The sequence below is a fragment of the Taurulus bubalis genome (assembly GCF_910589615.1).
Source record: "Taurulus bubalis genome assembly, chromosome: 19".
Classification (NCBI taxonomy): Eukaryota; Metazoa; Chordata; class Actinopteri; order Perciformes; family Cottidae; genus Taurulus; species Taurulus bubalis.
In genome coordinates, this window is record NC_136607.1 from 18,229,660 (window position 1) to 18,257,520 (window position 27,861).

Sequence of the window (27,861 nt, forward strand, 5' to 3'; positions counted from 1 at the left end):
TTCTGATACGTTTCAGTACATTCTGCTGATAATTCTTGTGTACTTTTACTGACGTATGAGGATTTGTTCTTCTTCTTGTAATGTATTTATAGTATACATTGTTGTCCTATTATGACTTAAGTAGAATATATGAATATTCCAACAGTATCGCTCAGCAGGAAACTCAGCACCAGAATGCACTTTGGCTCCATCGTGTGGCAACGAAGCGTCTCTGTGACGTTAAAGATGCTCTTAACTGTGACTGGAGAAAAGTCAGAGGAGAGTTCGTTGTTACGAGGACACATTCAGAGGGCCGTGCGTTAAGTACACAATGAAAACAGAAGCAGGGAAACAAATCAAAAGAAGCAACATGTTCCTGCTGCAGAGGCTCGAGGTGGAGCTAGTTTGAACTAGTTCAGTCCAGTGGTTCCCAACATGGACGTTTGGCTCCTTCCATTGGGCCGTGAGAAGATTAATGGAGGAAAGAATATACATATAACATGTATAGTCACACATCTGCATTAGGGTTGACTGACTGAGTTATTTAAAGTAAACTATGTGAGAAGTAATGTCTCTTCGGTGGATCTAACAACAATGTTTTTTTATGCAAAAAGATTAAAACTAAAACGTGAAATGCGTTTGGATTGCTTTGTCTCCTCAAAGAACCGTGACAATATGTTGTCGTGATTACGAGCCAGAAAGATTAAAAACCTCTGGCTTCACCTTAAAAAAAAACCTTACCATTAAAACTGACCAATAATCTTACCATTGTTCTTTTCTTATAAAGTCTTAATTAGAAAAAGTATTTCTAGTTGTCAGATAAATATCGTGGAGTAAAAAGTTTGCACATCCTCAGGTGAAGTGCATCACAGTTTTATTTAAGTACAGTACTTGTGTAAATATACTTCTTGAACTTCCACCACAGGCTGTTTGATTTTGGGCTGGACACATACATTCTTTTGTAGATAAGTTTCCTTCCTTCGCCTGCAGGATGTTGACCGAGGATTATTTTACTAATAGTTAGCTCATAAAAAAAGACACCTACAATTTGTGTTGGGGCATGAACATTCCTCTTCCTCCAAAGTGGTGCGTGACAAAAAGAGCTTGAGAACCACGAAGGAGTCCAGATGGATGAGCTCTAAGCTGCTGGTTCATTCCATGGGTGCTTGTTCTGCAGACACCTGGAGGTGGCGCTGTTGCATTACGAGAGGGATGGGCCCCGTCATGGTCCGGTAGCTATACTGTGAGTAATGTCCCCCAGAGGAACCTCTTCCTCACAGAAACATGACACACACCTACTGACTGAACCGTTACATCAGCTGTTTCCTAGAAAAGATGAATAATCTCATCATGGTGTCAGAGTTCAATCCAGAGGGCGAGTCAGTGGAACACGTGGGAAAGAGAGAGAGAGACGCTCTTCTTGCACTGAAAATAGAAGATTTGGGAAAAACAGCTCGTTTCTCGTCATGTTTTATTGGTTGATTTGATCCAAAATCAAAGTGAAGTTAAATAGATATTACATTTTATTTCAGAAAAGCTTCAGAGTCAAAGCTTACTGGGTGCATATATATGTATATATTTACTGAATGCTTTGCATGTGTGTGTGCTTTGATTAAAAAAAATACATCTTTTGGTGAACAATGTGTGTGTGTGTGTGTGTGTGTGTGTGTGTGTGTGTGTGTGTGTGTGTGTGTGTGTGTGTGTGTGTGTGTGTGTGTGTGTGTGTGTGTGTGTGTGTGTGTGCTAACAGGGTCAAATTCAACGTAAAGAAACCAACAGGATGAATTAAAATACACGACTCTAGATTCTGAAACCAGCTGATTCTTTGATTTGAGAAACTTAAGATATAGCTCAATTACTTGAGTATTTCTATTTTCTGCTACTTTGTATTTGCGCTTTTACTTCTCTACACTTAAAATATATGTCAGAGTTAGTATGGGTCTTTAAAATGTACAAAAACAATACCTCTCAATCATCACTTCATATGTGGCCGTCGACCTCTATGAAAACAAAGCGATCAGGTGTGGGATCGCGAGCGCGCAGCCAAGAGGAAGCTACAAAATGGCGGACGGAAGTGGCTAAAACCAGAGCCACCTACCACGGATGATAGGAAATAATAATTAATTCAATATTGCACGCAAAGATGTCATTTTTTCCCCTCAAAGTCCAAAAAGTACACTTTAGCTGACTTGATGGAACTCAGTAAATGAGTGAGAATATAATGCGATTCATATTATTTTATTGCATCTTAAGATATTATATTATGTTTTTAAAGCTTCCCATGATCTACAAAATGCTTGTTACGCCGTGTGCAACGCAATCTGAATCAACATACTGATACTCTGTAAAATGAGGAATGCGAAATGAAGGTTTTTACTAAATTAAATTTAAAAAAACGTGAATATTGTGGACCAAAAATGTTCCAAAATGAGAGTGAATCCTGGCCCTCGTTGAGCCTTTTGAATGTTGTTGTTGATATTATAGATGATTAACAGAATATAATCAGACAATACATATCATGTATAGGTTGAGATAAGATACTGATTATTGATCCCAGTTCAACTACAAATGCTTTGTCCATGTAGAATAGACATGCAGCCGGCCCTCAGTCTTAGTGGTAGTTTTTTTTATCACAAATTGTATGAAAACATTATTGTTTTCCCAAAAGAAGATTGAATGTGTGCAGCTGAAAGGGGTTCAATTTGAATTGTCTATTTCAAGACCTTCTATCTTATTAAATACATTTCCTATTGCAGCAACGTTAAGATATGTGATGAAATATCCACAGTGACAATGTGCTTTGAGACGCCCTTCTTTTGTTCTCACATTTTACCTCTCAAGCCTTCTCACTCTGTCAGAGAAATTATTCATAATTTTCAATCAGCAATTCGTCAGTGTTTAACAGTAATTGAATTTTGATATGGGGCAATTATTCATCATTTATGGTTATTTGCATTAATTTAAAAATATTAATGGGTTCTTTTGGGTGAGAGAAGAGATGAGCATTTGGTCACAGAGGAGCTCCACCACTCGAGGCACATATATCCACTGACATTACCCAGCAACCTTTGCACCGCATCTGCATGGAACAGGTCGAAGAAGGGACAGTTCATAGAGTAAAGAAAAAGGGGATTCTTTAAATATGCATGAAAAAGCTCAAGTTAAAATTGTAAGCATAAGTAAAATACCTCAATGTCTCTTGAACGTGTTTCCTCAAAATTATAATTGCAAATTATGATTTTCATGAAAGCCAATGTCCTCATTTAATCTCGTCTATATTCCCTCCACGTTGTCCTGGCGACGATGACGTTTGCCTATCAAACTCAGTTTCTACTTCCTTTTCTCACAGTTTTAGATCATTCTTTAGTAAACTTTAGAGTGGAGCATATGTGTTTATTTCAGCCACACTGGCATCACGTCTCCATAGCGCCACCATGTGGTTGGCAATTTAGGTTTTGCTCTGAATGCTTCAATAACTATTAGCAGTTGCTTTTGCACACATTCATTCCCCTTGAGCATTAATTATAATGGCTTTGATGATCCCTTGAAGGTGCACTGTGTAATATTTGATAACATTATTAACAGAACTTGAAGCAGTCACAGTGTTGACGTTGTTAGCATGCTAACCAGCTAGCCCCGTCCCGTACTTGTCAATCAAGTTGAAGGTACAGGGTTCATGTACGGTCTGATAGCTTGTTTATTGGATTAAAGCTTATAATTTGTCCAGTACTTTGGTACGTGACCAAATACCTGCAAAAATATTAACCATCTGCCTCACGTGTACTTGGAGTGTGTACTAGCATGCTAAGCTAAAATGGCGGGTAAAGGGGTAAACATTCTACCTGCTAAACATCCTCATGTCAGCATTTGTACTTAAAAAGCATGTTAGCACACTGCCGTTAGCATTTAGCCGTTTAGCCATTTACCGTTAGCAAGGTACCACTGTGCCTAGAAGAACAGCTTAACAAAACTGCTAGCAAGAGTTTTTTGGGGGGTTTCTTTTCAATTTCCCTCCAAGTAGCAGATGATCATAGTCAACCCTGTGCTGTTACATTTCCCAACAAACTTCAAATGTAGTGAGGTTTTTTGGGGAGCTGGACTCAGAGAGAGAGGTTACAGTACGTGAAGGTGAGAGATGAGAACGTATTCGTCCGTTAATAATCAAAGTCGTTTTTTCGTCTGGGATAACTGATTTTCTGATTCAGCGCTCAGTGTCAGATGTCATCGCCGTGATTGCTCTGACACCCCGTTAAGAAATTCAGGAGGAGGACGGCCAGCTCATGAAATTTGCAGATCCTGATTGAATTTAGGATATTTTCATAAATGCCATGCACTGTGTGTGTGTGTGTGTGTGTGTGTGTGTGTGTGTGTGTGTGTGTGTGTGTGTGTGTGTGTTGGCTGAGACGATGGGGGTGGACTGGGATGTCTTTCTCAGCTGTTCTCCTCCTCTCTTGTGGGATTGGAGAGAGGAGGAGGAGGAAGGGGGCCTCCTCTTCCTCCCATCAATGTAGGTGCTCTCTTACATCAAGCAGACAGATATTGGATCTTTTTTCTTGGTCTTACACACCTCTCCGTCTGGTCACGCTTGACTTTGCTCAGTCTCTGCACATTTTGACAGACCTCAAAGGCTTCAAAGAGTCCGAGCTCCCTCGAATACCCGCTACCGTCCCCACAGGAAACTCTGACCAGACTCCAGAAGGAAAGGCTCAGATTCTTGGAGTTTTCATATTTTTTTTCATTATAATTTCTGTGAAATGTATATCCTAACAAGATGGTTTGAATTTGTTTATTTGTGCAACATAGTGGTAAAATTGAAAAAGATTGAGTCTATACTGCAATACCTAAACAAATAAAAATGAACCTGCATTAATCTATTTTCTGGCCACAACTAGCTGTAAAGACAACACTGATTGACTCATGTTATCGCCTCATAAAGTCAACATTCGAGAAGATGCAGAGTTTGGCGATGATCCTCAGATAGTTGTTGACGTATTTCACTCAAACCCACAAATGTCAACCTCATGGTGGCGCTAGAGGGAACGTCACAGCATCCTAATGAGTCATTAGGATTCATTTTTCCGGGGAACATGATTGTAGAAAACTTCATGACAACAGTTGTTGAGATATTCGGATCAAGATTGTATCGCTATTGTGGCTATAAATAATCCGAATGGAAACCTCCCAAAGGTCGCTAAAGTTCAAGAAATTCCCAGAAAAAGCACTGACCTTCCTGAGAGCCTGACATGAAGTATTTAGTGCTTTGTGGAGTCGGAACGATTCATTTTCATGTCCTAAATCTGCCACCCGCTCACAAAATCCTTTCCCGAGAAAATGAAGAAATCCCGCTGACTTCCGGGACCGAATATGCAGATCAGGAGCCGGAGCAGATACTTTCCCCTCCTTTTAACTTCTCACTTTTAATGGATCACCTTGAAATCCACAGGGCTTCCTCCCAGGAGTCCCTTTGTCTATGAATGCTAATGGGATCTCTCTATGTTAATAATAAATAGCTGCTGATAAAATAATAAATTTCTAATGTCCCCCCCCTCTCAGACCTTTCCTCCTCTCCTCCGTCGCAGATTAGTTTATCAGGCCTTTGCCGCCCCAAACACTTTGGGCTTAATTATTTAAAATGCCTGAAAAATTCATATCCTTCTTTTTTTGGGTGCAAAAGCCATCGTTCAGCCTATGAACATTTTTTAGTACAAAAAAAAAAGAAGCGGCGGGGGGGATGAAATATTCAGCAGCGCTCAGGCCCTTCAATTATTTTTCAGATGCATGAATGTTAAAAAACACATGCACACTGAAATGAGCATTTTAAGGCAGAATAATTCCGACAGCAGTATAATGCAGCTTTGTCAATTATTCAGGGTTACCCCCACCGACACTTTACACAGTTATCTTTAATCACATTCAGGGAATTTGGATACAATCACATGGCTGCCATTTGTTTTTTTCCACCCTGAAGCAATGCAATTAAGCACAAAAAAAATAATAATTTAAAGATGTTTTATGCTGGCAAATATGATATGTGTCCACGTGGGAGCAGAGCTCAATGCTTCAGTTTACTGCTCGCAGGCTTCCGGTTCCTTTACTGGCTTTTTTCTGCTTTTTTTGGGGTGGTCGAGCACTGGTCTCCACTGGTTTGGCTCCCATCAATGTTTAACACCCGACAAAACATAAGGAAAAGAAAAGATGCTTCCATTCTCATCTGTAATTTAAGCATTCCTCTGTGTTCTCCTCTATCCCCGGTATCGCTCTTCGCTACACACATGCTTTTGTTTGCTGGCTGTCATTGTGCTGTATTATTTAGAGGCAGAACAAACAGAAAGCCCTCGCTATCTTCTTCTCCCCTTCCAAATTCATCTGAACGCCGGCTCCTCGGGCCTGTCGGTGCATCCACCACAGGGATCAATTTCACCGCTGCAAACCCACTGGATCCACAGCCCCTCTGAGGAGGCCGTCTTCTTGGGGAGGGGTTGCTTTGCTCTTATCGAGAAAGCTCTTTTTGAAACTTTCTGATTAACTTTTAGGAGAAGAGGTTGCAGTTTAATAATCGTTTAAAACTCCTTCCTGTAATTGAAGAGAACATAAATGATTATGAGGGTTAAATGATGGGCTTGGAGACGTATTTGAGTCTCAAATTAATTTAAATTGCTGCATGACATGCCCAGAGGTTCTGGGTCAGTTTTCTTTTCTCTCCCTCCGTCTCATCCTATGTCCCTGTTTAACCTACTATTTAAATGAAGAATTAGGAAATACAACAGAGAATGTCTCAAGATAAATCTATTCATAAAAACTTAAAGGGAAGTTTTAAGAGCGGAGAAGGGCTACAACAATCGATTCAAATAATCTGCAACTATTTAATAATAATCTGTCAAAGATTTTTAAATGTGAGGATTATCCCTAAATACCTTTGCTTCTGAAGCTCTTCTGAATTTTGTGTCATGTATCAAGCATTTGATGGTCACTGGTTGAGCTTTGGAAGAGTTTTACTGGATGATGAGAAGAAACATATCTGGCATCAGAGAATTATAACTAAAGCTTGAGCTGTGAGCCTTGAGGACTATAAACTATATGATAAACTTAGAGAAACATCTGTATCAAATGCATTTGACCCTTTGACACCTTAAAAACTAGATGGACAACATTCCATTTGACAAAGGTTGTGAATGAGCTGGATATTACTTGAGTAAAACTACATTTAAGTCGTAGCTTCTCTGTGATGTCAGTGGAAGTGTTACACTAACACATCTTGAAAGCGTTCAGATGATTAAAACATTTATTAACCAGCCTCATCCAATAAATTATTCATTTGGACAGCTCATTTTAAAAATCATGTCTGGTACATAGATTACATTATGATTATATTAATAATATTATATTGGCATTATAGCATGAATTATTAAGGATTATGGTCCTACTGCGAGTTGTGGTTGTGGGCAAGAAGTCGCATTATAATTTGTAAGAGGAGCTCGTGTTGATTGACAGTCGGCAACATCACACAAGCTCGATGCTCAGATTTTCAAAGTCTTGGCATGAAAGTGATCGATCGGCTGCTGTTGATGTTTATTAATGTGAATGCCGTGATTCACTCCATAGACTTCACAAGTATGAAGCTGCAGCACATCGACACCCAGTGTGTTGGGATACTAGTGGTGCATTGTTTGCACGTGGGTAATGTTTTTTAAATGTATTTTAATCTGAATCAGTTTGCATATTTGCATTAAAGTGACACCATCTGGTCAGATATGTAATTGTGTCTAATGTGTTGGTTTTTGGCCAAATGCCTGCAAAACTAAAGACATTTCCATCAGCCTCATTTGTGTTTTGGTAAGTAGCAAATGTTCGCTTTTTAACAGTCTGAAACTAAAATCTGGTTGAAAAAAGAAGTCTGATCGCATAGAAGTCTATGCCTCATGTGTTAAAGCTGCATTCTCTCTCCTGACCATCAGGGGGCGACTCCTCTGGTTGTATAGAAGTCTCTGCTTCATGTGTTAAAGCTGCATTCTCTCTCCTGAACATCAGGGGGCGACTCCTCTGGTTGTATAGAAGTCTCTGCTTCATGTGTTAAAGCTGCATTCTCTCCTGACCATCAGGGGGTGACTCCTCTGGTTGTATAGAAGTCTCTGCTTCATGTGTTAAAGCTGCATTCTCTCTACTGACCATCAGGGGGTGACTCCTCTGGTTGTATAGAAGTCTCTGCTTCATGTGTTAAAGCTGCATTCTCTCTACTGACCACCAGGGGGTGACTCCTCTGGTTGTATAGAAGTCTATATAAATGACTCTACTGCTCTCTTGATTTATTCCCTCAGTAAACATTGTAAACATGAGTTTATGTCTCAATCTCTAGTTTCAATACAGCATGATTTAAATTATGGTCATTTAGAGTTAAACAGATCATAAAGCAGGGTATGCTTTAGGGCGGGGCTACGAGGTGATTGACAGGTCGACACCAGAGACGTACACAGCGTCTCTACGTCACTCAGCATGTTGGCATTATCAAATGTGTGTTCTGCACTTTGCTGCACATATTGTACAATCTTTACAAGTAAAACATATACAGAGATATTAAATCTACTGCATATGAAGTCATTTAAAACATATATATTCCCTTTCCTATTGTATTTGTTTACAATTTACAGAAACCCTTACATATATGGATTTTAATTTTTTTTAAATATACACACAACTACTGTTTATCTAAGCCTATGTTGTCACATAATTGTATGTACATAAAGTGTATCCTTCCCTGTCTTTGTTGTCCTTGTGTTTAGCTGTATGTCTATGTCTATGTTCTTGTAAATTATTCTGTGTGTACGAACATTGAGAGCAACTTAAAACCAGAGTCAAATCCCTTGTATGTCTCCAAGTACTTGGCCAATAAGTTACATCTGTATTTAAATATATTCGGGAGATATTAGGACTGGAGGTGCATAAAGAAGTGGGCAGCAGAGTTCTGCATGACAGGAAAGGAGACACAGGCAGTAGACGGAATATGTTTTAAACATTAAGTGAATGCAGCGCCGACGATGAGTTGTGGGCACCGATACAGAAACACACACACACACACACACACACACACACACACACACACACACACACGGAGACTGTCTTATAATCCCTACAGGCCCCGGGGCCTCACTCTCAGGCCCCTCAACTGGGTGACAACAATCCTGCCTCTCTGATTTATGGAAATGCAGAAGTTTTTTTTTATTAAGCCTCCTGCTGACACACACACACACACACACACACACACACACACACACACACACACACACACACACACACACGCACACACACACACACACACACACACACACACACACACATACACATCCTTCTCAGTTCGGCTAAAGGGAGGACAAAGGAGGTCAAACACTAAGAAATGTGTCAACTCTGCAACGAAAATGGGGATTTGATTATGGGCTCTGTGTGTGTGTGTGTGTGTGTGTGTGTGTGTGTGTGTGTGTGTGTGTGTGTGTGTGCGTGTGTGTGTGTGTCGGGTCTGTGCATGAAGACATCTTGATATTTAATTGCTGTTATTAACATGTTTAAAGGACACAATACATTATACAGTATTTTAAGCAGCAAATAATTCATATGCAGGTCAGTGTGTTGGCTGCATGTGAATATTGGTGTCTGTATTTATGGTTTTTCCACAGAAGTATTTAGATAATTCAGATCAATAAAAGTATAGATATTTCTGCAGAAACATGGCCCCAGTTAGTTTTAGCTTGTATTTAGTTGTGGTTGGTGTCCATCTTGGCAACCCTGTGTGTTTTATTTATGATTTGGTTTGGCCAAGCCAGTATATACTGTATATTTATATATGTTTTCATCATATGTCATCTCAAAATTATACTTAAGTGCAGTTGTTGAGTAAATTGACAACCTCCAGTTCTGAAAAGTGTCTTAAAGCTGCATTTTATCTACTGACCACCAGGTGGCGACTCCTCTGGTTGTATAGAAGTATATGCTTCAAGTGTTAAAGCTTCATTCTCTCTCCTGGCCACCAGGTGGCGACTCCTCTGGTTGCATAGAAGTATATGCTTCATGTGTTAAAGCTTCATTCTCTCTCCTGACCACCAGGGGGCGACTCCTCTGGTTGCATAGAAGTATATGCTTCATGTGTTAAAGCTTCATTCTCTCTCCTGACCACCAGGGGGCGACTCCTCTGGTTGTATAGAAGTATATGCTTCATGTGTTAAAGCTTCATTCTCTCTCCTGACCACCAGGTGGCGACTCCTCTGGTTTTATAGAAGTCTATAGAAAATGACTCTCCTTCTCTCTTGATTTATTCCCTCAGTAAACATTGTAAACATGAGTTTATGTATGCTTTAGGGCGGGGCTACAAGGTGATTGACAGGTCTCTACCAGAGATGTAGACAGCGTCTCTACGTCACTCCTCCTCAGTCCAGATATGGTCACTTCCGTTCCCTGGTTGTAAAAATCCAAGATGGCGACGGCCACATCGCTGAACTTGAGGCTTCAAAACCGCAGACCACTAACCAATGGGAGAAGTCACGACGACTATACGTTCACTTTTTAAATACAGTCGATGTAATCTAACAGTTTTTCTGTCTCTGTTCACGTTTTAGCAGCATATGTTCATAACCTTTCTTTGTCATCTGCATAATTCGGTGTGACGTTGAGATTTTTGGCAACAAGAAAATCTGGAATCGCATGCAACGCGATCAGAGGGGCGAATCAAATTTACATCTGAGCTCGATATGGTTTTCTAGGGAAAGAAGCGCAGTGTGAGATATCTAAATGAGATCATATGCACTGTGTCTTCGAGCTGAATATTCATAACTTCCAAATCATGTGTGTCGGAGAAGGAGCGCGATGGGGGGAAGGTAAAGGTGCAGGAAAAACTGCTTGGTTTTTCATTATCATACATAACATAATCCCCTTTAGTGAAAGAGACTCCCTGTCAGTCTTTAAAATAGGAACAAAGAGGGAAATCAAAATAAAAGGAGCGCTAACAGAAAGGGGCTATGCTTGTACACACACTTGTGAGATAAAAACACATCATTCTTCCTCTGTTCCCGTGGTGACGCCTCTTCCAGCTCCTCAACGCTTCAATATAAGCGCTCTCACCTCAATCCTCTTTCTCCCTCCCCTCCTCTTTTTTTATATACTCTTTAGTCTCCACCCTTCCTTCGTTTTTCACTTCAATTTCTTTTCTCTCTCTCACCCCCCTCCATCCTCTCTGGTGTACTCTTTATCCCCCCAGTCCTCAGTATCCTCCCCCTCTCTCTCTCATCTCATCCCCACATCCCCGCCCCTCAGTGTTCAGTGATTAATGCAAGTTTTAATTGTCATGCTCACTTTTATGCTCATTAAAGTGTATTATGCAGCAGTTAGGGTATTAAAGTTCAGCGAGAAATTTCATGCATACTGATGAGAATGCAAATGAGCCCAGCGTGAAAGGATACTATGGTTTGTGTTGTGTGTGCGTGTGTGTGTGTGTGTGTGTGTGTGTGTATGTGTGTGAGTGTGATTATCCCCAGGAGTGAGCTAGAGTGTCATTATCACCCCGTTCTAGCCTTCTTAGCTGAGCAGAGAGGGTCCAAGCATAGAAATCATGTTAATAGGAGTCTTAAAGCATTCTTCATGCCTGAATACCTGAATAGTATTAAACATATGATGTTATATGTTTCAAGAAATGCTGCATGGATTTTCATTCAGTGACTTGCAGTACAAAATACTCGGCTAACCGGACTGCCTTACTAACTCACTATGGTATTATAGTATTTGCACTCACCACTTTTGGGTTATTTTTCTTCCATAACATGTTTCTTTCTGACTAGTGGAAAGAAAACATCCCAAAATCCCATTTAGATGTTTTTTTTATTACTACATTGTCTATTTGCGTCTGTAGATTTTACCTAAATTCCCGGCTCATTTGCATATTTAAAAAGACCATTTCAAAAAATGTCTAATACAAGAGATGACTGTCTTAATGTAAGTAATCAACTAGGAACATTTCATGGTGGTTCTTTTTTTAGCCTTTTTTTTTTAGCTAAATGCTAACATGCTCACAATAAAAGCTAGCTGTTGATGCTAAGTAGCTGTAATGTTGTATGATGCAGAGAGTAACTTTAAATCCATCACTGTATATTTTCATTGACGTCAAACCTAAATTAACGACTAATGTTCTTATAAATTAGTATGTTTTTAAAAGATTAGCATAACTCTCAGGCTGTGTGTGTATGGTTTGTTTCAGCTCTGCTACCTCTTAGCTGACATACAGAATATGCTTTTGTGACTCCACTGCATCCGAATATCGTAACACGAGTTTCAGAATTGCATTTTCATAATGCTCAAAATAGAAAATAGAAGGTATCAATAGTACTCAGTATTTGCATGCACCAAATTTCACAGCAGTCTATTCAATAGCTTTGAGATATTTCACTCAAAAACCACAAGTGTTAACCAAAGTCAGGATGGAAATCCATAAAATAAATAAAGGTTGAGACATAGCGGACTGACGTGCCGCTAGCATGGCTAAACCGCTAGCATGGCTAAACCGCTAGCATGTCTAAACCGACAAACTGCTAGCACGGAATAAACCGGTAGCAAGGACTAAACCGCTAGCACGGCTAAACCACTAGCACAGACTAAACCGCTAGGACGGACTAAACCGCTAGCACGGACTAAACCACTAGCACGGCTAAACTGCTAGCACGGCTAAACCGCTAGCACGGACTAAACCGCTAGCACAGTGAAACCACTAGCATGGCTAAACCGCTAGCATGGCTAAATTGCTAGCATGTCTAAACCGATAAACTGCTAGCACGGACTAAACCGGTAGCAAGGACTAAACCGCTAGTACAGACTAAACCACTAGCACGGCTAAACCACTAGCACGGACTAAACCGATAGCAAGGACTAAACCGCTAGTACAGACTAAACCACTAGCACGGACTAAACCGCTAGCACGGCTAAACCGCTAGCACGGCTAAACCGCTAGCACGGACTAAACCGCAAACACGGCTAGCAAGGCGGCAGCAGCACGTGAAATAAACGAGCTGTCTTTGTGAAACGTGTGCACTCTCAGCGAAGCAAAGATGAGAACCGCATTAACACGACGAACGTCTGAAATTTAAATGTGTTACATGAAGGAGAAATGCCTAAAAGATGAATATAAACTCTCCGCCGCTAAAAGGTGAGTGTGTCGTGTGTGTGTTCGTGTTGCCGTCTTCCTCTCGCTCATCCCACCCGCTGTTACCGCCACGCTGAGTGAATAGACTCAGTCATTACTGCGCCGCTACTGTGCTGTCTGCAGGGTGGAATGAGACAATAGTAAAGATCTTCAACCAGGGGGCCTAAATCATTTACACAGCATGGAGCTGGGTGTGCTGAAATGAGGCTGCTGATGACTCTATCCGGCAGCAGCAGCAGGTGGTACTGTAACTGGGATGGGGGGGGGGGGACTAAAACATGGGAGGAAACAAGACAGAGAAGCTCATCACAGCGACAAACAGAGTGTTTATGCATGAATGAAGCTGTTTAAAATCACGACTGCAATGTTCCCCCGGTGGTGATCAAGAGGATATGTCGAGCATGTTTGACTGAGAGTGTTTCTGTTGGAGGCAAACAAAGTATTAATGTGTGGATGCGATGCTCGGAGAAATGAAGGTTTGCAGCGGTGGAATCTGACTACATTCATTTATCAAGTACTTTACGTTCGTTCAACTTACTCTGTTCACTTGACTATTTTTATTTTTTTGCCACTTAATACTTGTCTTCCTCTATATCTCAGAGGTATCTATTGTACTTTTTACTCCTCTCAGAGGTAAATATTGTACTTTTTACTGTACTCCATCTCAGAGGTAACTATTGTACTTTTTACTCCTCTCAGAGGTAAATATTGTACTTTTTACTGTACTACATCTCAGAGGTAACTAGTGTACTTGTTACTCCTCTCAGAGGTAAATATTGTACTTTTTACTGTACTACATCTTAGAGGTAACTATTGTACTTGTCACTCCTCTCAGAGGTAACTATTGTACTTTTTACTGTACTACATCTTAGAGGTAACTAGTGTACTTGTCACTCCTCTCAGAGGTAACTATTGTACTTTTTACTCCTCTACATCGCAGAGGTAACTATTGTACTTTTTACTGTACTCCATCTCAGAGGTAACTATTGTACTTTTTACTGTACTCCATCTCAGAGGTAACTATTGTACTTTTTACTGTACTACATCTCAGAGGTAACTAGTGTACTTGTTACTCCTCTCAGAGGTAAATATTGTACTTTTTACTGTACTACATCTTAGAGGTAACTATTCTACTTTTTACTTTACTAAGAAATTAACATAAAACACATGCAGCAGGAATTTGAATCCAGAAACATTAAATATAAAAGTAAAACACTAACAGGGAATATTTTAATACACAATAAGTTATACTTTTCATACTTTAAGTAAATACATACTTTTACTTGAGTAAAGTTTTGAATGCAGTACTTTTACTTGTGTTGTAGTGTTTTCTACAGTGTTGTTTGGTACTTTTACTGCAGCAAAGCATCAGACTATCCTCTGTGTGATCCCTGTGTTTAGGCCCCTGAATCCTTCACCCCGTTGAACCAAATCAAACCACATTCATTGTCCAAAGTGCATTTTAGTTTTAACCGTCTACATCACATTTTTCAATTTAGTTTCCCCTCAGGCTATGAGGCACCAGTGAGACCAGATTAGCTCCTCTTTCCTAAAAGCCCTACTAATCAATATTTCTCATATTAACCTCAAATCAAAACTACTTCATGTGACGTGGAAGAACCCGCAGAGAATCGGCGCCCAGCTTTTTAGCCACTTTAGCCTGATTTACTTTATGATTCAGTCTCACTTTGCTCATCAACCTGGTTTCCAGCAGCAGGAAGATGTCTCAAGATGATACATCTACCTGTCCTGCACCAGACATCACAGACACACAGTTTACTGGACTCACGGGGGAAAGGAGTGGAACATCCAGCTGCTAAAAAGCCAGATCTCTAATACGTTGTTGGAGGTCCAAACCAGAGCTCAAAGGAAAGTGAATATTGACCATAAATACGCCTCTAAATTCATGTTTAATGTAGGAAGAAGTAGCTGAAGTAAAAATAGCAATACGTGAGTGTGAAAATACCATTACAAGTAAACGTCTTGCATTGAAAATATTACCTTAGTGCAGGTAGTCAGCAAATATACTGTATCAGAAGTAAAAGGTACTGATACGGCTGGAAAAGGACAAACTATGGAATTGAGGTATGAAGTACATAACATGGACATACTCAAGTACAACGTAAATCACAGTGAGTACATGTACTTGTTGCATTCCACTGTACTAATGTTCATTTTGTCACCTGGATGTTCATGTCATGAATGTCCTTAGGTCGTTTTTCAGTAATATTCATGTTAAATAAGATACAATAACTGTATACATTATGTGGTGCAGTTAACTAATTGATCATATAATTGTCGGTTAATAGATTGTTTTAAGGATTTAACAAATTAGTTACACTCTGCTTGATAGAATGCTTTCTGAAACAGCTGCATCAGAAGCATACAAGTAAAATAACAACCATAAAAGTTTGTCATAACAAAAGAAACATTCAAGTAATAGAATGCTAACTTTTGTTTTTGTTTTTTAATTCGTCAACATTTAAAAAAATACAAGTTGGACTTATATATCATATAATAATGATCACGATTTAACATGTCAGAAACATTTTGATATGGCAGAAGTTGAAGCTAAACGTAACTACTTTATAAACTACTTTATAAACTATTTGGTAGTTTAATCTACGACAATGCATCATATTCACTGATTGTATTTTTTTTCTGACATTCCTCCTGATGCAACCTAAAAGAATTGACTTCAGGAACGCACCACTGTTTTAATTTAGTTTTCTGTCATGTTTTTCTTGTTGACCAATTGTGCTTCAACTATATTTCAAATAATAAAATAAAATGATTATTGAATCCTCTGTTAAATAAATGTAATAGAGTGAAAAGTAATATGTCTCTACGTGCAAAAGAGAAGCAGAAAATGAAAACACTCAAGTAAAGTACCTTACAATTGTATTAAAGTACAGTTGTGCAGCGTAAATGTCCCGGTAGTCTATAATAATAATAAACACAATAAAAGGCTAATTGTTTCCCTGATCCTGATTACTTCTACATGAGCGTCCCCCCCAGGGCCGAATGGACAGAGTTCACTGTGGATAACGGTCATGTTGTTGTTGTTGTTGTTGCCCTTGGGGCTCCATCTCCTGGATGTGTGTTTTATCAGCTGGTTGATTGCATTCACCTGGAAGTCCCAGGTGCAGACTGGTCCCTGAACGCACTACAATTGAAAACAATGGGTTTCCACCGTTTCTGTGGTTGAACTGTTGAATTTCTTTAAGTAGCTCCACCAGCAACATGCTGCTCCAACATTGATGTGGTAAGTATTCGGTATTAAGTATCTAATAATGTCACAATGTTTACTTTTATGTTTTTACTTTGGAACGACCGACCTGAGGAGAGAAGGCTTGCAGATCAATAACTTCTTTTAAATCCCATTTTTATAGAATTGCTTTTAAGTGATGTCGTCCTTTTACGATCTTTTATGCAGTTCTTTTGTTCCTCTGTTTTTGTTAGTTTATTTGTATTTATTTGTTTGTTTTCTATTCCATTTGCTCTTTTTGGTTATTTGTTTGGTTTTGTTGTATTCATTGCCTTTATGGTATGGTCCTTTTTTGTCTACCGGTATTTAAGTTAAGTATGACTATGTTTTACTTCTCTGTAGATCACTTTGTAGGTGCTATATAAATAAAGTTATTATTATTATGACTTTGAACACTTTTACCTGTACTGAAGTATTTTTAAAGTTGTGGTATTGCAAGTAAAATATCTGAATACCTCCTCCACCACTGTCATGTTCTAACATTTAATTAATTACACATTAAACACAAAGTAATGATTTACTTTTCAGGATTTAAGGTGTACTTTCTGTTTCTTATTGTGCGGATGCATATTTGGCATAAAGTGTTTTTCTGTTTAACATCTGAGTGCGCAGCTAATTAAGAATATGTTTTACTTGCTCGTAGAAGTATTACTACTTCATATATATATATATATTATTTATCGAGTTGTTTCTTTAAACAGCTCCACATTCCAGTGGACCTTTAAACGTCACACGCGAGGGGGGGCGGTGCTGCGTTCACGGACCCCTCCCCCAAAACCACGAGGCTCCAGTGTTGACAGGCCCGATCACCGCCCCAACAGGCAGCGTTCAGTCCGGCTTCCCGAGCTCTCCGCCGCCGTCTCTCCGCTCGTGATAGCCGCGAACACGTCGACGGTTCGGACCAACAGCCCGGAAGTAGAGTCGGTGTTTTGTTTTTGTTGTTGTGGTTCTCAAATCTCACAAAGGATTAACGGAATTCCGCCATCCGGTCCTTTCTTCTCTTTTTTTTTCTGCTTTTTTTTGTGTTGCATCGAGCTAACCGGACAGACCCCGCCTTCTCTTCGTTTGTCAACAAAGGGGTTTGACAAGAGAGAAGCCCTGCCCCCATGTCTCCATAAAATGATGATTTGGCCATACGCGGCCGACAAGCAAGCCGCGGGTAACCTCTCCCCTTCCCCGTCCCGTTCAGACGGTGCGTAAAAGCGGAGCTATCATGGCGGAGCGCGTGCAGCAGCCTCCGGCGAAGCGGCTCTGCTGTCGCCCGGGATACGGTGCGGCGTGTCGGCAAGGCCAGCGGGCCTCGGGGGCGCCGTGCGGCGGCTCCGGCTCCGCGCCGGGCGAGTCCGGCAAGACCCAGAACCCGGAGACCCTCCTGGACATCGCGGCGCGCAGAGTCGCGGAGAAGTGGCCGTTTCAGCGGGTGGAGGAGCGCTTCGAGCGCATCCCGGAGCCCGTGCAGAGACGGATCGTTTACTGGTCGTTCCCGAGGAGCGAGCGGGAGATCTGCATGTACTCGTCGTTCAACACCGGCGGCAGCGCGGAGGAGAGCGGAAGCGCCGGCGGGGAGAGCGGCGACGAAACGCGGCTGCCCTTCCGACGCGGCATCGCTCTGCTGGAGAGCGGCTGCGTGGACAACGTGCTGCAAGTCGGTGAGTGGTGCGACCAAACCGCGCACAAAAGCGACAACGGGACTCTCGTTTACGGTTGAATATCGAGGGCTGGAGGTGGATAAAGTGGCCGGGTTTGACAACAAAAGGGAGAAGCGGTGAGGCGGCAGAGGAGCGCCCACAATGGGGCTTTAAATCTGCTGTGTGCGTGAATGGGAATGTGTGACTGGGGCATTTAAATCCTGTTGTGCTCGAGGGCAGTTTGAATGTAAAATGTAGGGTACAAAGCCTGGAAAAAAAAAAATCCTCTAATTGTGTTGAAAATCAAGCTGTGGCTTCAACAAAAGAATCCCCACATTTTCACATCTCAACACCACCAGAGCTGCTTGGGGAAACTTCCCCAGAATGAGGATAAATAACCATCTCTATATGTCTGCTGCAGGATTTCAGAGGTGTTAATGAATTAGGCAAATGTGAGACTGAGCCGTGTCAATTTGTGACACAAAAGTAAGATTATCAGAGCTGGTTTTGGGGTAAAGTCATGAGCCTGGCAGCCAGAAATCCCCCAAAAGTGACTAATATATTCTTAACCTCAATACTACACGGAACTACATGATCTAAAGTGAACACATTTTGACATTAACGCTCTTTTACATGCTTTTAATTCCACCATGTCCTGCTATAGGATCACATTCGTTTATAGTTTTGCCATTCAGGAACGAGATCTTGTCTTAAATGAATTTGTAAGCGATTACCCTCAGCATTGGGTAATAAGGGAAGTGCTGGGTTGGGTGTCAACGGACACATTGCATTAGGATGAGTTGTTTCCGTGCGTGGTTGCTTGTTTATGCACGTTGTGTCTTTTGTGGCCTCCACATATTTGTTTGATCAGCAGAATAAATTGCCGAGTTGGAAAGCAGTCAAATATGCAGCCTCACATTATCGTCGGTGTATATTTAGCTCCAGTGCATCTACGGTGTGCTATTACTGGAATGCAGAGAATAACCATTACAGAAGGCAATGTGCTCGCTTTCCCCCCTGAAACAGGAACAGACACCTGTGTGCCAAACGGACCGCTGCATGTGCAACTTCACTCCACCAGCCACTGCAACGTTTGGTTTTCTGTCCATTTTTATTTCGTACCTCCGCGTTCCTCTGTCCTCCCCTTTGAGATTTTAATTACCCCAGCACACGTATCAAATGCCCAGCATTCCCCTTTGTGAGTTTGGCACTTTGTTCCCATTTCCATGTTCATTTGTGTCTTTTCAAGCTTCCTGTCGCCTCCAAAAGGAAAGGCAAACAAAAGCATCTTTTCACTCCCTTGTTAAGCGGAGGAGATTTGGAAAGGAGGAAGCGTATTGAGCACAGCGGTTCTTCTTTAACCGGGTCCTGATTCACACCGGTTTGCAGCCAATCGGTTCACATTTGTGCCTTTTTTTTATGTGTAATCGACAACAGTGAGCGCTTTTGTTGAGTTGAAGGGATAGTTTTCAGTTGGCAGCGTTTATTATTATTATTATTATTATTATTATTATTATTATTATGATCAACGCTCGGTTCAGCCTGCGGTCTTTGTGAGCGCGTCTGTCACCTGTGAGCCGACCAGAGCCGGGACACCTTCTCAGAGCGGAGAGGGCTGTAATCCCATTACGCTGCATGGTTAATTTGAGTTGTAATGCAATCTGAACACTTGAGTGGCTGCATGCATGACACGTCCCTTTCTCCCCCCCCCCCCCCCCCCTCTCCTCTTACCGCTTTTAAATGCATGTGGGCTTTGTGAAGGGCCAGGGGGAATACACACACACACACACACACACACACACACACACACACACACACACACACACACACACACACACACACACCGGCCTCTGTCCTGCCGAAATAAGACGGCCATATATTCCCAGATATTGGGAACGGTTTCTGTAGGGAAGAAACAGAATCTGGGTTGTTATTCCAGAGAAGGAGGAGGGGGGGGGGGGGGGGCCTTGATCGGCATGCTTACAAAGAGGAATAACACACACTCACACACACACTCACACATTCACAGGGAGGGTTTCTTTCTTGGCTGATTGCACCCCAGCCTGGAATTTGCTGGAAAAATAGAGCCAAGAAGTGATAAATAAAAGATGTAATCTCCCCACGTGTGGGCTGTACAGGAGGAGGGAGGTTTTCTCACAGCAGACCTTGAGGAAATGAATTGGCACACATTTGCCGTGGACCCTCTTAGTACTCTACAACAAACCCTCTCTGCTAATCAGTGCACAGATAAAGGCGGCCATTTTTTTTCTTTTTCCGAGAGCAAACACTGCAGCTTCTGGAGGTTAGACTCCAGGGCAACTTTATTCCCCCGGTTGGTGCCAATATCATAGTTGGTGTGGATGTTATTGAGACTACCAACATCGAGGAAATAACTGAAGTGTGCTGCTACTCCAAACACGCTCCAGGCCACGGCGATTTAATACCAAACAATAATAAAAGTGTCCAGAGCCGAATATTTGGACGAGAATTTAATCGTTTCAGCCATTTTTGAAGCACAAATGCCATTAATGTGATGGCTCTAGCTTCTCTTGTGAATTTCCTGCTTTTTGTTGTATTATCTTTTATAGCAAATGGAATATTTTGTGGTTTTGGACTGACAAAAAATAAAAACCTGGATATCACCGTGAGCTCTCGGACACGCTTTTCTGATGTTTTATAAACCAAACAATGAAAGGAGAAGATAATCCTCAGATTAAGTGATAACGAAATATTAATCTCGTGCTTGTTAACATTAAAAAACGACCCAAAAAATGCAAATGCCGGTTTTCCAGTTAAAAATATTGCTGCAGTACAGTTATTCCTTCATTAATTGGCGCTATGCTTGCCATCAGTAATTTAATTGCCTTTAAACATTTCACTGAGTCTCTAATTGTAAGTAGCAAAGTCAAGGTTCCTGTGGACCATAAAGACCTTTACAGATCAATGCATGCAATTAGATCCAAATCAGCAGTTTTGAAAATGTATATGCAATCACTTTAGAGCGCGCATGCCGTTGTATAACAAACTGGATCTTCTCCAAGCGAAGCAGACGGGCGGCTTCCTTTTGAGACCAGTTCAACGTCCTCCATTATCTCCTTGGAGCTCGCAGCGGAAGACGAGCCGCTCGGCGGGAAAAGTCAGGTTGCAGTCGCGTTTCATGCAGAGAAGCAGCTGAGGACACCAAAGCCTTTTGTCTACTTCAGAAAGCAGAAATACATCGTGTGTGTGTGTGTGTGTGTGTGTGTGTGTGTGTGTGTGTGTGTGTGTGTGTGTTCTACACCGATTTATTACAGATATTTAAATCTGACGACGAAGGTCCAGAATTGTGGTCGGTAAAAAGAGGCCTACCTTCTTATTCACCAACACTTTCGAGATCCCCCAAAATGACACTTCTAAAGGTCAAACACGCCATGGCAGAAGGAGCTGGATGGAGGTTCATGACGTAGTCTCTGCTCATGTCTGGGTTGAAGTATAGGCTTTGTGTATAGGCTGCATGGTAAAGTATAGGCTGCAGTGTTTGTGTGTGCATCAGCATCGTTATCCGCAACCTCAAAATATGGAGTGTGTGTGTGTGTGTGTGGAGAAAATCTGAGATGTATATGAAGGAACATCAGCTGGCTGCGGATGGTTTCTATACATGTTGGGAACACATGTGCTGTAATGTGTTTTCTACCTGTGTCACCCGGTTATTAGGCCACTTGTAAGCTGCTCGCTCTCCAAGAGGTCAAGTCCAAACCTCTACTGTCTCCTCTCCTCGCTGACTGCTCTCATGTTAATGCAGCATCGAGTCGAAGGTTCAGACATCAAGGCCGTCGGCATGCAGTGTATGTTATTGATGGGAAAGTACCATCCCCTCCGTCTTTCTTCCTCGTCTAGGAAACAAAGGAACTGCGCTCAGGCCAACAATTATTCTCATTATTGATTATTGATTTATTACTAAAATGTCCATTGCAGTTCCCTTTAAAGCCCAGGTTGACTTATTCAGTTTGCTTGTTTTGTCCAACAAACACTTCAAAACTGAAATATGTTCAATACTCTACTGGAAGACGAGGAAAACCATCAAATATTCACATTTGAGAAACCACAACCTGTAATATTGTTGTCTTAAACATGACTTGTATCTTATTGCTCTGTTGGTAATTTGCTTGCTCAGCGATCAGAACATGATATTGGGTTAATCTACTGTTATGTATTCATCTAAAAGAGAGGTCTCTGTGAAGAATCTTCATGTTTTTTGAAGGTTTCTTGAGTACCAAAGTAATCCAGTGATGGTCGTCTCTTCACATACGAGCTCGCTGCAAACAGGAAGTGCTAATACTGATTTACAGAATGGAAACAAATAACTGTAAAACGGCGTCCTTTCACTTTCTTGAGAGTGGAACCGTTTCAGATGAAGTTGTCGTCCCAACTCTGACTCCATGGTAACACGGCTCCTATTCACAGCCCCAAAAGCCCCAAATTATGGGAATTGTAGTTCAGAAACTACCAGTATGCATTTTCTGTCTGGGAGAGATTTGTATGAGTGATTTATTTATTTTAGTTTTTGCACAGCTCTACCAATTGAAAATGCAGAATTTGAGACTCGGTCCTGAAGCCGGTCGCAGACCTGCTGCTCCACAGGCGGACCGCTGATGGTCGCTTGCAACTGCGTCTGGATTCTCGGTCTCCGAGTGTGTGTCTGTAGTTTTCAGTGCTCAGATGTTGGGTTTTGGTTCTGCAGGCCGTCGCCACACAGAGAGAGTGTCTCTCTCTCTCTCTCTCTCTCTCTCTCTCTCGGGTCTCTGGTGAACGTCTGTCATTGCAGGAACGAGACGGGAACGAGATCGTCCAATGAGGTGCGGTCTCCGAGGACGAGTGTTTAGAAGCAAAGTACAAATACCACAATCTAGAAGCGCTCCATTAGAAGTACAAGTCCTGCATTCAAAATCCCACTCGCAGGAAAGATATTGTCAGAAAAGAGTACGCCAAGTAAAAGATGTCGACTGACTGATATATGTGACATCATTTTATTAGGATGACTATTCTGAAGAAGAAAGAGTTCCGAGTTTTTTGTTTTTTTTTTATTCTCCTCGACTTTGCTTTTTCTGTCATATCAGACGGTTTAACCTCTTTAGGAGAAATCTGATACTGGACTCTCCAGCTGCTAAATGCTCCATAATGTTCACCAGCTTGTCACCAACTACTTCTAACTGCAGTGAGTCTCCGTCTGAAAAGAGAACACTTTCACCTTTTTATTATAAAAATATTGATTATCGCCTCAACTAAATCTCCGATATCGTGATACAGTACATATTTATATACTTGACTGCTGAACTCAGCATATTGAACTAAACTTGATCCAAGCATATCAAAGCGCGCGCACACACACACACACACACACACACACACACACACACACACACACACACACACACACACACACACACACACACTGATGCATGCATGAAGCCTCAGGCCTTTATGTGTACACACTGATTACTGCTGGCTCGCTCTCATCTGCAATTTTATGAAGAATCAATGAGTCCGTGCACCTATTGAATGATGCAAAGCTTTGTAAGTATGCTGAGCTAGAGAGCGCGCACACACACACACACGTATATACACACACCACGCTCAGCCTTGCAGGTTGTTGATCAGCATTAATGGTGTATGCATAGCGCCTCAATATGCTTCTGCTTTGCAAGATCAATTTTTATTGGCGCTGCGTCGGCCGCACGCTTTGAAGCGAACGCTCGGCTGCATCTCAGAGACCGGTCGCTGGCGAAAGCCGACATTTTTGACAAATGGTTTTTACACCACAGTGACCATACTTCATCAAATGAAGGGCGGAGGCAGTGGGCGTTAAAGTCCCACAACTGGGTCAGTCTTTAGTTTTTCCGTTGTCGCTGGTTGAATGTTTTCCAGGTCGGTGTCGAGACAAAAAGAAGCTTATTTATTGGCTTATGCAGTTTAAAACATGTAAGGAATATTCTATATTTGTCTTTTTGTCAACAAATGACATCTTTTTAAAAAATCCTGTTTTCTGACGTAACTTGAAAAAGCAACAACACAAAAGCGACCCACAAATCCAAAGGATAAATCATTTCCTAAAACAGCTGCTCACTGTATTTTTTTTTTTTAATCAAACAAACAACTGTAACTAGGGCGTTTGTGGGGGACTATTTTCAGCGGTGGATGAATCCACATTTGGTGCTCGAGTGATTATTTGTAGGATTGAGTCATAATGAACTCCAGTGTGCTGATGGAGGAACAACAGGGAGGCCCATCGGGTGTTTTAATGGAGCGCTATGGCTCAGAGGAAGAAGAGATATCAGGCTAATTATGAGGAGGTTTCCATGGGATTTATTGACGAGATGAATAATACCTGAATATTACCAACATTATCCTTTCAGGTCGGTTAGCATTTAAAATGTGCTCATAATCTCTGGCCACAGCTGCTCCAGACTGGTTTAGCTCTCTCTCCACATCCGTCCACGTCTCCTCCATCTGTATTCCTCTGCCGTGTCCCTTCATCATTAACCTTCAACTCGAGGGAGAGGAGCAGGGAGGAGGAAGAGGAAGAGAAAGAGGAGAAGGAGGAGGAGGAGGAGGTTTACCTTCGTCTGCACTCAATAGATGCTCCTCTTTTTTTTCATCTTACTTCTTATTAGACTCTAAATATTGCTGCTAGTACTTCCACGTTCTCCGACTAAATCCCTGAATGTTCCGGTTTAGAGCTGCAACGATTGGTTGATTAATAGAACAGAAAAGGAATTTAACTACTTTGAAGCGATTGTAATAGTTGTCGTCATTTTTCACGACAAAAATGCCAAAACTTCACGTCTCGCATGTGAATATTTGATCATTTTCTTTGTCCTACGTGACCCATAAACTGATTGTTTTTTTTGGTTGACGGTCGAACAAAACAAGAAATATGGATCCATCATCTTATGAAAAGCGTTTTTTCACCACAAAACAATGACTTGACGACGTAAAATCCCGGTAGTTTTAGCCCTCGCAGAAAGCACTGGGGATTGTTTGACATCCTTAAATGATGCCAATTCAAGTCTGTGGATCAACTAATTGATTTAGTAGTTTCAGCTACAGACACTCTTCCGTTCCTCCGGGAGAAAGCGGTGGAGTGGAGTCTTTTTCTTTCTGGGCGTCTGGGGAGTTTCATTCAACCCTGGACTCTCTCGGCGAGTCAAAGCCGCCGCTGGCCTCGTCTCCCGGGAACGCCTCTCGGCCTCGCGGGGTTGGTCTCCGTCTCCGGAGAGCAGCGCCCTTCGGACCTCCGCGGCTCTGCAAACAGAGCGCTTTAGTTAACAACAGGTGAAGAGCTTCGAGCGTTTCAAACGCCGCAAACGGCGTGTTCTTGATCTTTTTTTTTTTATTTTTGTATTCTCATGGAAAAGAGGCTGAAGCCGCAGAGGGAGGAAATGAATGAATGCTTTGTGTGTGACATGAGAGGCTCTTGTCTCTGCAGAGCAGGCGGCCCGAGTGCGAACCAGAAGCTGCTGATGAGCACTGCTTACCTTTTTTAATGGGAACTTAAAGGCGTCATCCATCAGAGGCCGTTACCGTAAAGCTCAGCGCCAGAGCGTGATTCATGAAGACCGATGGGCCTCCTCTCCTCCCCGTCGTCTCCGGAGAAGAAGAAACATTGGAGCTGAAGTCAAACTGACATTAAATATCATTTCCTTTCTACAATTGGAATAACCCAATTACAGTCATTGAAACCTGGAGATGAGTCAGCATTTTTACACTTCCGGTTCCCTCGGCTCGTCCAGTTTATTTTCCGCAATAATCCCCAAATCCAATGGAATAATAACTGACTTTGTGTCGAGGGAATCGGGGTGATGCTAACTTCCTGTTCCACTACAAGCAAATACGTCATCGCTGCTGAGCCGGAGACAAGTCTTAAACACAATATTGACATATAGGATGTAAAGGGACACATGTTTTATATAGCTAACGGCGTTAGCATCCCATCATGCACGTACTTATGTATACGATATCAGTCGGCACAGAAGGCCCAGGTAGAAAATGCACGGCCCGCCACCGGCTAACGGTACGTAACCAGCACTGTGTGTGTGTGTGTGTGTGGCTTGTTAAAAATAAGTAAAACCGCCCTCAGATGTCAGTCAAACGCTGCCTCAAACAAAAGCCGGAGAAGTCCTATTTAAACCTGCCTCCACGTGAACCTGCTCCGCCGGATAACGCTGCCTCGGCATCTATCCGCCCCTCAGGGAGTCAAACCACCGGCCCGTTTGCTTAGCCAAATTTACCAAGCGTCCAGACTGTGTCACGTAATGTAAACCCATTGACTGCGAGCCGGCTCTGTTGTCACGGGACCTATAACCATCCACTTCCTGCCTTCCGCCTCAGCTCTTCATCCTCCTGTCTGGTTTCACTTTATTATTCTGCCTCTTTGCATGCTCCACCCCTTTTTTTTTTTTTTGGCACCGCCGTCTGTCTGTGTAATAACAAGCGAATGATCTCGTTCTCCGGGTCCAGCTGTCGCTGAAGGCCTCTCCCCGACCTGCAGCATAGCTGCCTGACTCATAGACGTGTCGCTGCTTTTCAGGCGGACGCCCGGAAGCTTCAGCAGACACAGCCCGTGGAAACTGGGACGAGTAAAACCAGGTTTTTAAGGGTGCACCCCGAAACTATTCCATCTTGTATCCGTTGCCTAAACTCTTCCGGGCAAACTGTTTCCTCACGGCTTTATCAGTTGATCGTCATTACAGCTGGAAGAAGAATCATGTCATGTGTTAAAGTCACTTTAGGTCAATATAATTAGCAGATATCTTGTTCCTGCTTCTCATCTGTTAGGATTTGCTGCTTTGGTGATATGAAGATAATAGATTTACACCATTTTGTGATATTTCATAGACTGAGTGAATTCATTTAAATTGAGAAATAGAAAGAACCTGTAGTTACAGCATTTTAAGCTCTGTGATCGGATGCTTCTTTCAGAAATGCACCTTGGGAGTCTCCGTTGTTGTTTTTATGTGCACAGGCTTGTCGTTCTGAATTTTTCTGACTCAATATATTCATACTTTGAGCTTGTTATTGAGATCAGTGTGGAACACGGTCCAACATGAGTCTTCCCACTTTGCAGTTGTGTTAGACCTCGCTGCCTTTTTTGATCAGCCTCCCCCGTTTATGGTTGATAATTTCTTGCAAATATTTGAGTTTCCCCAGACACTCAAAGTAACCTGTATGTGTGAAACCTGTTGTTTCACACATACAGGTTACTTTGAGTGCCACTTTAATGGAGGAAATAATCAGCAGATGGTTGGATAATGAAGATAATCGTCAGTTGCTGCCCTTATGATAACAATGTATGATTATAATCAGCTTGTCTATCGCTTTACAAAAAAACCAGTCGCTCCACTAAAATCACACACCTCGGATGCCACAAGCTGCCACAAGCCCTGCGAACGCAGCCGGCGTGTTTCCGGGGTATGCCCGGCATGCGCCTACAAGTTGAGTCATTGTTTTCATCTGTTTGAAGATGAGTAATGTCGTTGCGTTTGATGGAAACGGGATGCACTCGAGAAGCGTATCGACTGGGCTTTAATGCAGTTAGCAGCAGGGAGCGGCGCTGGCGGTTTAAAGCCGGACGATCAGATGAATGTGTGCAGCTGCACGCAGAGCTGAGACGAGCGGAGGAGAAAACGCTGAGGATGGAGTCCTGCATTCAAACTGCTACTTAAAGAACAGAAGTATAATGAGCCGAATGTACTTAACGCATCAGCAGTAACACGGGCTGTGATTCATTTATTATTCCGTATGACATTATTTCAAAGGGTCAAATGTGAGGGGTGGTG

At 42.0% G+C, this 27,861-nt stretch overlaps 1 protein-coding gene across 1 annotated transcript in view; it reads left to right on the top strand.

Annotated features, from left to right (window-relative positions):
- Nucleotides 1-17,631: 17,631 nt before the first annotated feature.
- The window catches only part of LOC306751480 (zinc finger SWIM domain-containing protein 6-like), a gene marked incomplete at its 5' end in the record, with an annotated part of 35,943 nt that continues 25,713 nt past the window's right edge, over nucleotides 17,632-27,861 (top strand). The window contains one exon of the mRNA XM_079235057.1: nucleotides 17,632-18,067. Within this exon, the coding sequence (XP_079091183.1) occupies nucleotides 17,632-18,067 (436 nt within the window). The remainder of the gene's footprint in view (nucleotides 18,068-27,861) is intronic.